Here is a 15,874-nt window from a genome sequence, read left to right on the forward strand (position 1 = left end):
ATAAAATTACATTTGTGGGTGTAACATGACAAAATGTGAACAAAGTTAGAGGATGAATATTATGTAATTGAAAATTACTAAAACATGGGTGGATTAATAGTAAGTGAAAAATTACTAAGGCAAAGTTTCAATATTCCGTGACTACAAGACTTCCCAAAGCTCACCTGGATCTGTGGCCTGAAGGTGGCTGGGTGTGTTGAACACCCTGAGCATTAATTATAAATCCACAAAGCAACAGGTGCAAACATTTATTAATGTAAATCAAACACTGGGTGACTGTACACTTTTGTTGCAAAATGCACCATTTGTATAATGTGTAATGCCTACAATAATTAAATTTGCATGCCACCACTTTGACCTGAGCGTTGCGACATTTGCAGAAGCGAACTAGTCTTTGTTATCATGATTTAGGAAGCCACCACTATGGAAATCAGCTTTGGCTTTCATGATTCCATCCTGTATAGTGTTTCAACTATGCATGACACCTGGTCATTCTTCATCTTATGTGTACTTTTCTTTGCACATCATGGTTGATTTTGATTTTCTTTTAAACAAGGCTTTGTAATCTATATTGCCCATGTCAAAAACAGCAATCCATCTCTGAAAAACAAGACATACAGTAAACAGAAAATCTCTATAGCTCTCGACATCTGCACTGATTGGTGTTTATACAAACTACATCATTTCTAAAGTCTCCCTCCCACTTGTCCACAAGAATTGCTTGGTTCCTTTAAGGTCAATTATGCAAATGATTGCCTCATTTAAACTGCAGAGGAAGTGGCCAATGTACAGTTGACACAAAATGGACTGCATGCTTCGGTTGTGGATGCAAATGGGTTTTCGTTGAGAATGCAAAATGCCACTGGATTAATGATGGTGGGAAATGAGAATTAGGAGAAAGGATTTCACTATAGAGTCTGCTGAAGGTGAATTGATGTAAATTAGGGATTTATGTGAATGTTGGGCATTGTTGGAGTCAAAAATTAACCTAAAGCTCAGCCGAGTTCTTGTGCTTGCATGGCACAAACTAGGAAGTAACGCTACCACCCAGGTAGCCAACCAGGTTGGTTAGTTTTGGAAAAAAAGATGACAGGAAAAGTGTCAAAAAAAGTCACCCTGATTTTATTCTTCAAAAATCAGAAAACATTTAGCTCAAAGAAACCGAAAGAAAAACACACATTTACACTGTAAACAGGACCAAATTGGCTCCACGTTGCTTGAACTGTGGAAGCAACTTGAGAACAGGTTTGACATGGTTTACTTAAAGAAAGGCACAACTTGGCAAATGCATATCGATAAAGGAATGAACAGCAGGAGCCTACAAAGTACTCGGACCAGGCTGAGTTGTGTAAAGTGTCCAGTGATACATTCATTACTGTTCAACTCAGCAGGTTGAGAGTGAAGATTTCCATAGCATACACAGGAAGAAAATATACAGAACGTTGCATTGAGTGTGAGGGGCTCTGAGGGACAACTTATATCGAAATGAGGTAGAAACTTACCCCTAAACTCAAGCATTTCGTATCATAAATAAATAAATTCTGCTACAAACTGATAAGAAACAGGAAGAAAAAAGGAAATCTTGACCGTTAGTTTGGATCATTGCGGAAAGAAAGGTCAACAAAAATGACAATTTGTCACCTCTTCATTCAATTACAAGCGAAGTGAAATGTAAAAGCAGAACCTGAAATAAAGTGCAGGTATGACAACACTAAGCGTAAGACGGCTTTCTGAGCTCAGCCTACTAAATGTGCCAATGTAACTTTCAGAGCAGAGTATGTGGGTGAAAACCAACTTGAGTAAACTATGAAAATATTATGAAATGTATGCCACACTACACCGGGAAACACCAATTCTTTCAGTCTAAGAGTATTTGTAACAATCCAACAGTGCCTTAAAATGCAGGTTTAGTTCAGATCAGGCACTTAGATATATGAATCAACATCGGTATCTTGGCACCAATACAATAAAAATGCATTTATAATCTACAATCTAAAACTGTAGAACTTTGATTTATTTTTATATGAAGACCAATCTGATCAAAGGCCCTTCACAATGAGAAAAAGTTAATGACAATTATCACTAGAAAAATGTACAATGTCATAAAACCTATGGCACACAACAGAAGGGAAAGTAGTCCTAAATGATACATACAGTTAGCCATAGTATTAATTCTAAACACTGAGACCATGCCCTGCCCGGTCAGACTGGGGTCCTTAAAATTCACGTCCTTTAACTTTTCCTACAAAAGTCATAATCCTTCAAGAGGTTCTCAAGGAGACAGTCTGAGTTAAAGCAAGTTTCAAGTAAGTCATACATTCAAACTTCTGGATAGACAGCAAAACAAATAAAAGTCACATGAGAAAATACCCGCATATGTGTTCATATAAAATAAAAAAATCCTACAGTAGTAATAAATCAAGTTAAGCTTAACACTCAAGAATCATTGAGATCAGGAGGGGAAAGAAAGTCTAGATTAAATGTAAAACAAAATAATCTCTCAGCCAATCCAGATGGAATTCTGAAAGTTTTTTTTCTGAACATTGATTGTACCTCATTCAAATATAAAGGGACACATTTGCAAATTGCAGAGGGGTGGGAAGGGATTACCTGCTGATTTAAAAAAAAAAAAAACAACAAAAAAAAACTAGTTAACTGCAATTTTGCCCTCCTCCATGAAATGTGGAAACTGTGACTTTGGCACACTTTCTGAACTGTTTTTTTCCATTTCAGCCATTGCGCCGGGCAAGCCTGAGTGAGATCCATCCATCTTCAAGAGGCCTCCGGTAGAGCCAATCAGTGGTCCCCCGGCAGGGCTCCCAGGCAGCGGGATGCCGCCTCCTTGAATGACTGAAATTTCATTGGTCTTCATGGTCAAGCCACCAGTGAAGGCAGCAGCAGCGTACTGGTTCCAGATAGACGGGTCAAAGCTCATCTGTGGCGCACCCAGCTCTTTGGGTGCCTGTAACATTTCTGGGAGAATCTTGGCTTCAGAGCCCATTGCCATTATTGCCATGGGATTGTCCAGGGAAAGGCGCTGGCCACGGCGAGATGAATTGTTCCACATGTGGGTGCCAATATGTACCTTTAAAAAGAGAATAAATGACCTAGTTAAAAGTCGATACCCAAAATTGACTTCAGCAATTCCCAAAAACCCTCTGAAGACTTACTTTCAGGTTTCCCTTTGTGGTGAAAGCCCTGCCGCAGATGTTGCAAGCAAATGGCTTCTCCCCTGTATGCGTGCGCTCGTGGATCTGCAAAGCACTGGCCGATGAAAAGTTCTTGCCACAGGCATTACATATGTGCTGTTTGGTGGATCGCCGAGGTGCCGTGGAGATGGAGGAGGGTACAGCTGTGCCCTGGGGCATTTGGGAGCTGAATAATCCATGAGGGCCCAGAGGATTTTCAGGTGGAATCTTCATTTCTAGGCTGCCCAAACCTGGAGGAATCTTCATAAAAGGCATGTTGCTGGGAACTGTGAATGCAAAAGACAAGAAAAATTAGATCAATACACTGTTATATGACAGCTTCCAACATTTAAACATGGTTAAAACTCACCATAGTCCCCATTTGTAAACGGGATGCCGGGTTCTTCTTTAATCACTTTGGTATTAAAGCTGCTAGAAGCTGTGAGGTCAAGGGCTCCACTTGACTCGCCTCCATCTTGTGGTCCATCAGGTTCTTGTTTTGTCAGACTGCGAGTAAATTCATCACCTGCTGCCTCAGGGGACTTGCTGCTGATGTTCATTGGGGAAGAGGAGTGAAACGACACGGCTGAGTCAGAAATGGCTGGGCTTCGGCCGTTCTGATACTCCTGTTCTTTCTGAACTGGCGGCGAGCCTTTGGGTGTTCCCTCACTTTCTGAAGCGGTGCTGCTCTGTCGTTTCAGGACGAGGGCAGAGGTGATATTCTTCAGAACATCTAGGCTGGAGAACGGTAAAGGGGCTGCAAGATTTTGCGGATGCTCTTCAGTGGCAGATGGGAGAGAGTTTAAGGAGTCAGTCAGCTTCTGGGAGTGAAGCTCTGGTTCATGACCTTCCATGGTTCCTTCAACACCACTGTTATCCACAGACTTCTGCTCTGGTATGGATGGCTCCATTGCTTCTGTTGCTTCATACTGGATTTCTGGCATTGGAGTGTTGGGGATCTGCCCACCCATGTGCATACGAATGTGCTGCTGCAGAACTACAGCATTTGTGAACTTCTTCTGGCAGATGGGACACGAGTGTTGCATTTTAAGTGGAGTGTTGGCTCTATGCACTCCATAGTGAGCCTTGAGGTTACCCTTTGTTGAGAATGCACGGCCACAGATCTTGCACTTGTATGGCCTTTCACCAGTGTGTGTGCGGTAATGCATTTTGAGAGAGCTCTGACAGCTGAGCACCCTGTGGCAGATCACACACTCATTGGGATCGTTGGTCCTCTTTTCCAGCCCATCCACCATTTGCTGAAGTTTTGCTGTTCCAGAGCTTGGTTCGCCTGGAAGGGGACCACCATTCATGTGATGGAATGCACCTAGCATTTCTTTAGCCTCCTTGTGATTTGGATCAAGTCCCGGGTCTCGACCAAACACTGTGGAAATGCGTGGGGAACTATCACTCGTCGATGGGCATGGCTTTTGAGAGAACGGCTCACTCCCAAAGCCATCAAACATGGGTTTGAATCCTGGTATTGGCTGTGGATTGAACCCAGCAGCAGCTGGATGACTTATGACAGGTTTAGTTTCTGTCAGATTTGACTCGTCGATGGGCACAGACATACCAAAAGGAATGCCACTGCTGGTGGGAATACTGTCGAGATGCTCTGGTACAGGATGGGGATTCATACTGATGTTAGGATATTTATCTTTATGTCTCTGGAAATGCACTTTGAGGTTTCCTTTGGTTGTAAAGCGGTTTCCACAGATGTTACACTTGAAAGGCCTTTCTCCAGTGTGAGAACGGAGGTGAATCTGGAGGGCACTGTCATTGCCAAAGCTTTTTCCACAGTATTTACACTTGTGCTTGAACAATAATTCCCCATTCTTTGATTCTGATGGGAGGGTTAGTATCTTTGCTTTTAGCTTTTTAGAAGGGTCAATCCCTGATTGGATACCATTAAAGTTGCTAGGGAAACTCATGACACCTGGAGACTGGGGCAGCAGTGGTTGTAAACGACTCCCCAGATCCGGAACACCCTTCAAAATGTCCGTTTTAGAGGCCGGTGGTCTCAAACCTGCACTAAGAGAGTTAGGAATTCCAGTGGGAAGAGGTAGTTTACCTTGCTTTACTGACTCCATGGTAAGGCTCTGACTGCCAGTCCTTTTGCCTATCAGAGCTGCTGCTGCAGACAGCTGTTGAGACAAGTGTGCACCCAGAGCTTTGAGGGGATCCATTGCTGTACCCACTGATGGCTGCAGACCCTGTGGGGTCATCATGGCAACCTGGATTCTAATCTGTTCAGTGAGCTGGATTTGCTGTAACTGCTGTTGCTGAAGGCACACTAGCTGCTCCAAGATGATGGGGATAGCTTGAAAGACATCCTGTGGCAAGGCCTGGGGTGCATTTGAAGAATGCTGGGAGACAGCCACTTTAGTATCAGGCAAGGTTTGAAGAGTGACATTTGAATCTTGGATTTTAGGTGAAGGCTGGAACGCTCTCTCAGGACTATTGGACATCTCTTCTTGATCCTGATGTGCAGAATCCTCTGCATTCATGCTCAACTCTTCCTCCACCCCTTCAAGTTGGTCTGCATTGGAATGATTGCTTGACTGACCATCGTCATGGTCACTGTTCAGGCCTTCAGGAGACCCTTGTGAATATTCCTCAGGCACCTCATTGTAATCTCCCTCTTTCATGATGACAATGTGCTGACTTTTAGTGCAATTTTTTTCATGCTCGAGAAACTCTGCTTCGTCAAAGTATTCTGCACAACACTTTTTGCAGACTTTGGTTTCATCCATCCTTAGCCTTTTTACATCATTTTCTGCATCTTCAGCTTGATCATCTCGAGGAATACCTTCAAGTAGAGAACATGAGATTTACATGAATGCACTTTATATAGCCTTGTTTGATAACTAAACAAATTTTCATTTTTAAAAATGGGCAATAATTACAGAAAACAACAACAAAATATCTTAAAATGTCATAGCATCACAGCAGTTAAAAGCATATTTGCCAAGTGTCCACAGGACCAGTAGAGGGCAATCATCCACCTTTGATAAAACAAAGCCTAAAAGACAAAGAAGCAGGAGATTGTTCTCACTTAGTTCTCTTCAATTTTTTAATTAAAATTGCTTAAATAAAGAAAAAAATTTTTTTGGGCTCACTTCTAATGCCAAAAAAATACAACTACTTATTTTATGTTCTACAAAATAAGTATCCAACAATGCAAGTATGCATTTACAACCCCATTAACTACTTCTTTACACACAAGGACAGACTGACTGTTTTTTAAAGTGTGCATTTTAATTTATCTGTTGACCGAGGGGCCATTTCACAACTGGGTGCATTGTTAAATGCAAATGCTCCCAAAGAAAGAAGGCAAACCACCTGTTTGAATTTGCTCACTGAAACTTTTGGCCTTGTTAATTGCTCACCAGGAGGCACTGAAGCGGTGTCATGAAAAAGAAAAAAAAAAAAAGAAAAGAAAAAACTCAAACTGGTCCAAGAGGGAGTAGTGAGTGTGGTTTCCCACATTATACAGTTAGACCGCTCTTAACTTAAGCGGCGAAAACACCTGCGAATTGACATCATGTACAAGCGTGCGTGGCAATCTTTGAATGAAACGAATATTTATCCACTATAAGCCACATTTACGAGAAAGAAGCAGCAGTTCAGCAGTTGACGGCGCATGACCTGTTTCTGATCACCTTTGCTGGGATCTGACACGAGGTCAGACTCAAAATGAATGGGAGCAAACGCACAAATCTACATTCAAATCAACATTCTGTTGCAGAAAAGCTCATCTTATCCATCTTAACTTCAGTTTCACAAATCTAAAAAAAAGGTAATAAGTGCGATTGCAACGGAGCTTGCATATGGCAACACCGAAGGAAAAAAAAAAAACGCACCCCCACCCAGTCTCCACAAAAAAGGCGACTGCTGCTCCATCCCCCACCTCTCCGCATATGTACTAAAGGAAACAGTCATGCATTAAACTGGGGGATTTATTGCCTATAGGTCAGCTTACACCAGAGTCACATTTCATACAGTTTTTGGATACCGTTGTCTGAAATATGGGCATGAAACATATTTGGAAACAAGTAAAATTCAATAATTGTGTAAAATGCATGACTACAACTGAATAATAAGCTTACAAAACCACAACCGTTGGCAACTGTTAAAAAGCAACGAGGAAGGACGAAACTGCGCAGTAACCCCCTTAAAAAAAAAGAAATCAATGACAGATTTTTAGATTACTAAAACTGCAAATATTCTTTTAAAAAAGTCCGAATTTGCAACCTAATTGGATGGATAAAAAACATATAACGAACGAAAAATAAGAGGATTAATATTTCACAAGCACACTAATCTGACTCAAATTAATGTTACAATTTTAACTCCAATGAGAGGCAGTTGCTCTGAGCTACACAAAAAGTTACAAGCAAGCGACTTAAGTCGGCCGCTTCAAAGAGCAAAAACTTACAATGCTGCATTTTGAAGTCGCGAGACACCTGTGAGCGTGCCTGTATGTGTTCAAAATTATTTTCCAACGAGACTCTTCCCACGACCACGGCTAAGTTTAGGCCAACCTCAACCAAGTCAAAGGGCCAGCAACAGGTCACAGTGCGAGAGGACAACGTTTGGTTTTTTTTTTTCCCTTTCTGTCTTTCTTTAAAACAAATCCAACTCTTCGAGCTTGGAAAAAAAAAAGACAGTGGAACTCGTTCATAAAAGGAGCGAGTTTGGTGCCCCAGTTTCCTCCGCTTATCTCGCGTGTAAAACTCACCAGTTCCCACTGAGCCGGGCTCGTCAGAGTTGATGTGCTGCGGCTTTGCTTGCTTGCGCCTCGACATGGTGCAACCATCAGGGGCAAAGAGTCGCAGGCAATTTTCCTCCTCTTCTTCTACAAATTCTTCGCCTTGGAAAAATTAACCCCCCTCCAGTAGAAATGCGCATGTCAACGTGATTATTATTATCAATAATGCATTGCGATTTATCGCAGGCCCCCGACAGCTGATTGGCTCCAGTCCAAGCGCTCACACATTATTCAAATCCGCTCCCTATTGATGAGCCGAGCGGTGTGGCCGAAGGGGGCGTGGGGAGGCACGCTAGTGGCCGGGCGGAGGGTTGGAGGCAGGGTTAATAATATCCAACTTCTCGGTCTTGTTTTTCCTCCTTCATGAAATATGTAGGGTACTGTAACACAGGCCAGTCGAGTCTCTTCATTTTAAATGGCCTTCAGCTTACAGCGTTTAAAAAGTGGACATTACTCCTTCCCCTAACGCAACTAAAATTACCACCCAATTTGTGGGGGCTCGCTCGTCTGACCGCTGCTCCTCGTGTTAAAGGTTTTAACACGAGGAGCAGTTTCTCACTGAAACGTGACACAACAGTTGCATCATGAAGTACTCATGCTAAACTCAGCTAATGATGGGTATGCACAACATATAATATGGTATATATATTAAATAAAATACGAAAAGATTGCTCAAATGCAAACATTTAAATTATAATTACAGTGCGACAAAAAGCATCTCCTATCAATGCAAAGATATACAGAGATATACATCTTTTTTATATATTGCATTAACACATCAAAGTTTAATTTACTGGGATTTTATTTGATAGACTAACACAAAGTTATAGTTGCCAAAATCTAAAAACTGTGCTGCTAATTAGTATTGAGGAAATTTACTCAGAATTGAAATCCAGGGCTCTAAGAAGTCACTAAATTAGTATCCAAAGTCCACCTATTAGAAATTCAGCAGTTCTATGAAGTAAAAATACAAAGAATACACAATTTAAATGATATATGACCAACGTGCCACGGTAATACTGAAATAAAACATGAGTACAAAAGACTTGAGATAGGGGTGGCAGGAAAATGACCCAGAGCTCACCCAGAGCTAAAATGAAATAGTTTAGATCAAAGTGTATATTGATTTCTAAGAATCTTCAGTTAAAGTCCAGTCTTTAATCAATATGAGAATGTGACAAGATTTGAAAACAAATGGCAGATGACATCCATCTAATCTAACTGATGTTGAGCAATTTGGGAGAGAAGAATGGGCAGAATTTGCATTCATCATTTTCCTTCAAATGCATATGAAAGATGCCTAGTTTCTCTAGGCATTAGTTCCAATCATGTAGTCAAAGAAGGTTTATGAAAAAATGTGCCAAAACTACATTTGCATAAACAACATGTTCATCTATAAGATGTACGTATGTTAAAATCATTAGAACTCATAAGCAATTTATTTATACTTTGTCATTTTATTGTGCTTCTACCTTTGAGTATAGAGAAATTCACATGTAAATACAAACAAGGAAGTGCGCTAAAGCTCTGATTGTGTTTGGTGAGATATTTGTTCCAGTTAATTCAGTTTAAGCTGGCTTCATGCATGCTTTGTTCTTCAGAAATGGAGGTTGGATAAATTCTGTTGGCCCTGCTTTACATCCACATTGTTGGCTCAGTTTGTGCGCCTAAAGCATTCCAGGAAGTTCACTGCAAAACACTAGGGAGAAACAACAAAGAGAGGGGTGCCATTATTAATGTAGCACCTCATGCATAGGACAGTAAGCAAGACAACCTACCAGCAGTCACATTTCAAGAACTATAAGCTAAAAATCCTGATGAGTTCAGTGCAAACAGAGTAAAAGGTGGTCATATCTTTCTGGTTTCTCAATGATAGTTTTCAGACAGGATTTATTTCTTTTTTGGATTGTGATTTTCTCACCAAGCTTTGAAAACTGTGGAGACAGGAAGGCTCACTGAAGCGAAATGAAATGCAAAAGGTTAACAGGAGAAAAGGGGAGTGCTACTATGGAGCAGCATTTTCCCAAACATCATTCAAGCGGAAGGCTTTAAACAATTTTTGAATGCACATCAGAAAGAATTCTGCAAAGACAATAGTTTATTTATGGGATCTTATATGGATCATAATTCGCACTGTTACTGTTGCAACTGTTAGGATCCTGTTGTTTTACACCTTTCAAAATAAAAAATTAGGGGTGCAATGATTACAATTTTCTGTCTGATTGCCAATCACCAGTCTTTAAAAAGCCTGGTTACCAATTTCTTTTGTCTGAAATGTCATTAAATATAGCAAGAAAGTTGCCGGGTTGGCAACAGTGGGGCAACTATTGTTAGCTTCAAAAGTGTAGACATGATCTGGTGGGCCAGTCTGTCAGTCAAACCTCGTTCACAGCAGAGCAAAAAGGGGTTAATTTTTCGATAAGATTGGGCAATAAGATCTCCCGATCTCCCAAAATTAAGGAAATCCGTGCTGATCAGTCAGTCCATCCCTGTTAAAAATCTTTAAGTTGTTGTGACTAACTGGAGAATATTAGACACTGCCTCTGGATTTAGTATGTGAGGTTTGATTTGATTATTTGGATTTTGCATTTAAACACAAGACAATTATGAAGCTGGATTGACCAAGTTGGAAAGAAATGCGCCGTTCAGAGGAACGTAAAACATCGAGGCCAAGAGTATGACCTGAAATGAACTTCTGTGAGTACAGTTGAGGTAACCTCACACATATGTGAGATTGGCCCTTTTTCAAAACTTGAAATGCCTAAGCATGTGTTACATGAAACCACAGCTGATAAGCAGGAGACAAAGACACGCCAATATATTCAGATAAACAAATGTTCTTTGAGGGTCTGGCTGAAGGTGAAAAAGAGGGGAGTGCTGTCTAGACAGTTTATTGCCCCAATAAGAAGCTACACTTGAATAAAGCGTTTCTTCTGTGTTCAGCCCAAACAAGTCAAACTGTGCACAGTCGTAAAGCTGCAGTTGTGGGAACCAGACGGCATGTCAGCTGTGACAGCAGCTACCTCTTTTGGAAATTGGGTAATTACAGATAAAATAATAATAATAAACTCAATATAATGACTATAAAAAAAAATTAAGTTACAACTTTTTACTTTGTCGCTGAGATCAACTTTGAAGTGGTTCACTTCCAGACCCACTTTTTGGATGTTTTTAACCTGTCAAGAACATACATTTATATATATATATATATTTTTTTTTTGTTGTTGACGCTGTCATTCTTTTAACAATTAAAGTTTTACTTGAAAGCCACCCAGTAACAATAACTCCCATCCTTTTGATTCCTTGTTTGCTGTGACATTTGGACCTTCTCTCTTGTGTCATGTGTGTCTGACTTTACGAGCAAGACCTCTCAGCGGACGAACAATAGGACCCCGGCACTTGCTGAGGAATTGGGGAATTGAACATGTGTCTCTTTAGGACTCAATAAAAGATGAAAGGCATAAGGAAGGATGAGCAGTTTAACATCAGTGTGAAAATCAGTGCAGATGCCAAAACAAGAAGGATTTCTGGGAATAGTTTTGGTTTTAGTCATCCTTATTGTTTCTTTGACGTCACAGACTCTTCTAAATCTTTAAATAGATCTTAACAAATGAGTACTTTAAGCTAAGATTTAAACATTCATGAGTAATAAGCAATAAGCCACTTTGGAGGTAATAAGGCAGTATGGAGGTTTGAATCAGTTGAGTAAGAAACATATGTGTTACTACAGAGGAAGCTGCAAAGTCTAACCTGATATGTAATAAAGGTGCATCAAACATGTAAAACTGTAAAATCAAACATGTGATCCACATGATGAGGTTCTCATGTTATAAAATGTAAAGAGCTGAAACATTTATCCCTCTAAGTCATTTATTAATTAAGACAAAACGTATAGGCTCTTTAGTGACAAAAATTGCAATTCACCTTTATTCTTTATGCATGTTGGAGAGATAAGAAATGCTAATTAGGAAAAAGTCAAAAAGTGTTGGTGTGACAGTAAATTATTATTGATAAACCTGACTGAGTGATTTCACCTGACAGTGCTTGGAAATATTTTTTTTCCCACAACAGTTGATTTCTCAATACGGGTTTTCCTGAATTCCTCATCTTATGAATTATTTGTCCCTCTCTGTGTACCTTAGAAGTTGGTTCAGTTGTGTCAAAAATGTCAAGATGTATACATCACTACATTTTAAATAACCACCATCTTTCTATACTAAACTCTGGTTTTCTATTGCACTTCAACTGTCTGTCACGTTTACAGCCACAGCCTCACTGTGAGATGCTCCTGCAGATTTTGAAAAACAAAAATCACACCTATTTTTGTTTTTATAGCTTGCAAAACTGAATTATAGGCTGTGCAAATTATTCTATAGATCTACCAACATCAGCTATTAAAATATATGACAATCAAAGGTAAAGCACTATGTTTATGAAACCAGAAAACATTATTATGGGTTCTGTCTTCATAGAAAAATATTGGAATTGTATTGTAAAATATCAGGTACCAAAAAAGGAATGAATCATCTGCCATACCCTCCAAAAAAGGTTTGACTTATCAATTTAGTAAACTGCTCCACATAAAAACATTGCCAGCTGAACCAGAGTGAGAGTTTGTTAAAGACAGAAGACAACTATAGTTAATAAATTAGAATATTATTGAACACTTCATTTATTTCAGTAATTCAATTCACAAACTGAAACTCATTATATGAATCCTTTACACACAAACTGATGTTTAAAGCCTTTACTTCTTTTAATTATAATGGATTTTCTATTGCAGTTGATGACAACATGATATTTAATTTTAGACCAATGAAAAAATCTTTTCAATACAGAAATATGGGCTTAATGCAAAGTAAGTTTCACAATAATGACACCAGAAATGCTCTATTTCTATTTGATGTGCTTCTTGTTTTATTATTTTATGCCCCAATCACATTCTTCAAAAGTCCTTCAGGACATTTCACATTGTACCCATGAATAACATCATCAAATTTACACAGAGTACAAAGGAAAAGGCTTTTTTCATGGTTGGTCTTTGTTCGTGTACAAAGGGTAAGCAGCGCTGAAGATAGACAAACACAAATGAAAACATCTGAGCTGACCTTTCTTGTTTCTGGAACTGACTGTGTGTTTTTTTTTTATTCATATTTGTCATTTCACCAGAGGTTTTGATCGTTTGCAATCAATGTGCTTGTTTCTACGACTGCACCCTCAAGATTATACAGTCATTTTCTACACCACCCCTTTGGTTTCAATCTTCTAAACATGACATTACCTAGAAAATACAAGTACGCCACCTGACTGCAATTACGACAGTGTCAAACTGTTTTTATTATTGATCAGAACACACCCTTCCCAGTATACTCCTTTTCAGCAACATTCATATTGTTCTTTTGTTTGGTGGCGTCAAAGGTGAAAGGTAGTAGATGTTCTTCTGCTGTGTCAATATTGTTCATTAGATATATGCACCTTGAACCATACAGCAACAGTTCAGACAGACTTTAAGTAATATATGGCATTAAACGTTGCGCGAAGAACTGTAACAAAAACAATTTCATGCATATTGTTAGATTTGTACAGAATTAGTGTAAATTTTACATAATGGGAAGAAAGTTTTTTAACCCCTTGAATTCAATACTGTGGATAAAGTCAAATTACTTACAGAGAGGAAAAGAATCATCAAGAGGTTTTAAAAGTGTACAGTGGATCTTGCCTGTTCGGGTGTAGCTTTGAAGCATTTTTGTGATTTTACATTTTTACTTTATTTGAATCTGTTTGTTTTGAGGAAAACAAAAAAAAACTCTGATGTTTAGTGTTTGAGATGCAGGTTCTGGATGGCTTCCTGGGTTTACATACATATAAAGTTATTGTGGATCATGACCTGCTCCATCCATTCATTCATTTTTTTAATTTGTTTTTATCAGTGAATGAAAGTTTTTTTGTTTGCCTAGTCTTCTTCCTCCTGGATGAGTTGTCCATGCGCCTCCCCATCCCCCCGTCTTTCAGACCCTCACCCCTCCACAGCCCACAGGATAAGCTGGTACAGACACTGAGTTGTTGAAACTGATGTGTTGCTTTTTCAATATTTTGACCTACTTCATGCTGTCAGACAGGTTCCAATCTCTTGATTCTACAGCCTAATCAATTAAGTCACCGTTTCAAACTGCTGTTTGCATTTGCTTAGGTGATAATTGTCTTTGTTCTTTTTAATCACAAAGAAATAGGAAAAAAAACCCAAAGTGGGCAAATACTGTATGCATACCACCTTTAATCCAGAAGTACACAATGGAAACATTAAAATAAAGCTTCTATTTTCAGCTTGAGGTAAAACTGAATATCTGGTGTATCTGAAATCCATCATCTGATATGCAAAAATATTATATCCAGCAAAAATGTACATATTCATATTATGTTGTTTGCACAGCGCGCATTATGTAAATAATAAAAACAAAAGTTCCTACTCAGTTACACATCCCTTTGATCAGACTATGCTATTTCTGACAACTTTGCAATATTTTTATGTTCTATTCTAATCTTTATTGTATCCTGTTTTTAGTTTTTTGTTTGTATTAATAAATTTTTGTTACTTTTTTATCTGTGTGCACCAGCATGTCTTGATGCTGCTGTTACATCTGAATTATTCCTTGATGGGATAGTGAAGAATATTTTTATTCTATTTCAAGCTGCATTGATTAGCTGTTATGCTCAATTTGAAACCTGTTCTAGTCGACGCCCGCCAGGTGGCGGGCATGACGTCATGCATTTAAAAGGCTTCCGTATAAAAAAAAGACGGCATGAGAAGTGTGCATTTCAGTTCTGTTGGACAGTAGAGACTTCAAACTTTATAAAAGTAGTGTTTTTATATTGATTTTGTTTTATATTTACTTCCAAATAAAACCAGGAATATGATCAATCATTTTCGCCATAGCGTAAAGCGCATTTTACGCACGTTGAGTGCAATCAGTGGATGTTTTATGACCAAAAAGTGAACGAATGCGTCATGAAAACCATTTTTCCGAGTTCCTGCAAACTCACCACATTTCTGAAGCAACCAATCAGAAAGCATTTTGATTTGCGATCGGAACAGTAGAGCGGGAGAGAGTTTTGTGGCGGTAGAGAACGGCGCGTAGTTGACATTTYGGATTTAGCTAGTGGTGTTTTGGATTAGATTTTTTTGGAAGTAGTGTTTTGTAGTAGATTTTTCGACCGTACGTGTGTTAGTTAGTGTGCTAGTGTGTGTGTGCAGTGTTTGTAGACGTTTTTTAGTGTGTTTAGTGTGTCAAAATGAGTCGCTACATGACTGCGGAGCAAGCCCTGAAGTACATGTACGAATGTGAAGAGGACGAAGACGCGCTGCCAGATGGCTCGGACTCGGAGTTTGAGCTTGACGATGAGGTTTGTTTTGTTTTGTTCTTGTTGTTTTATTTCTTTGTTTGGCATGGGATATGTACAGTAAATTATTATAATCGGAGTAAATGCACACGGAACCAGATTACATGCTAATTTCCATCTCTAGGTTGGTGACCCCTCCATTTTGTTCGGTGAAGAAGAGGAGGAGGAGGAGGATGAGGAAACTCCCGCCTGCTCTGTCCAGTTGAGGCCCACACAACGGAGAGCGCCACGGAGAGCCCAGCGAACTCGGGCAAGATCCAGATCTCCTCTGGCTGAGGCAGCACCAGAAACACGGGCTGGACAGTGGAGCACTGAAGACGACACAGATGCAGCCCCTGTTGTCAGCCGGTTTCAACCAAGGAGAACACCAGGACCACAGATGGATCTTATGACCAACCACAGTCCAAGTGAGCTGTTTTTGTTGTTTTTTGCAGCTGATACAGTCAAGACCATCTGTGACAACACTAACAAATATGCTGCAAAAAATCAAGCAAATGGGAAAAAATATAAATGGGCT

At 39.6% G+C, this 15,874-nt stretch overlaps 1 protein-coding gene across 1 annotated transcript; it reads right to left on the reverse strand.

Annotated features, from left to right (window-relative positions):
• Window positions 1–1,104: 1,104 nt before the first annotated feature.
• On the reverse strand, window positions 1,105–8,113 carry sall4 (spalt-like transcription factor 4). Its single transcript, XM_008414564.2, has 4 exons — window positions 7,930–8,113; window positions 3,559–5,997; window positions 3,171–3,475; window positions 1,105–3,085 (listed from the first exon to the last, which is right to left on the reverse strand). Exons 1-4 carry the CDS (start codon window positions 7,994–7,996, stop codon window positions 2,648–2,650), a joined length of 3,249 nt encoding a protein of 1,082 aa, XP_008412786.1. The 5' UTR covers window positions 7,997–8,113; the 3' UTR covers window positions 1,105–2,647.
• Window positions 8,114–15,874: the final 7,761 nt, after the last annotated feature.

Source organism: Poecilia reticulata, linkage group LG7 (genome assembly GCF_000633615.1).
Source record: "Poecilia reticulata strain Guanapo linkage group LG7, Guppy_female_1.0+MT, whole genome shotgun sequence".
NCBI lineage: Eukaryota > Metazoa > Chordata > Actinopteri > Cyprinodontiformes > Poeciliidae > Poecilia > Poecilia reticulata.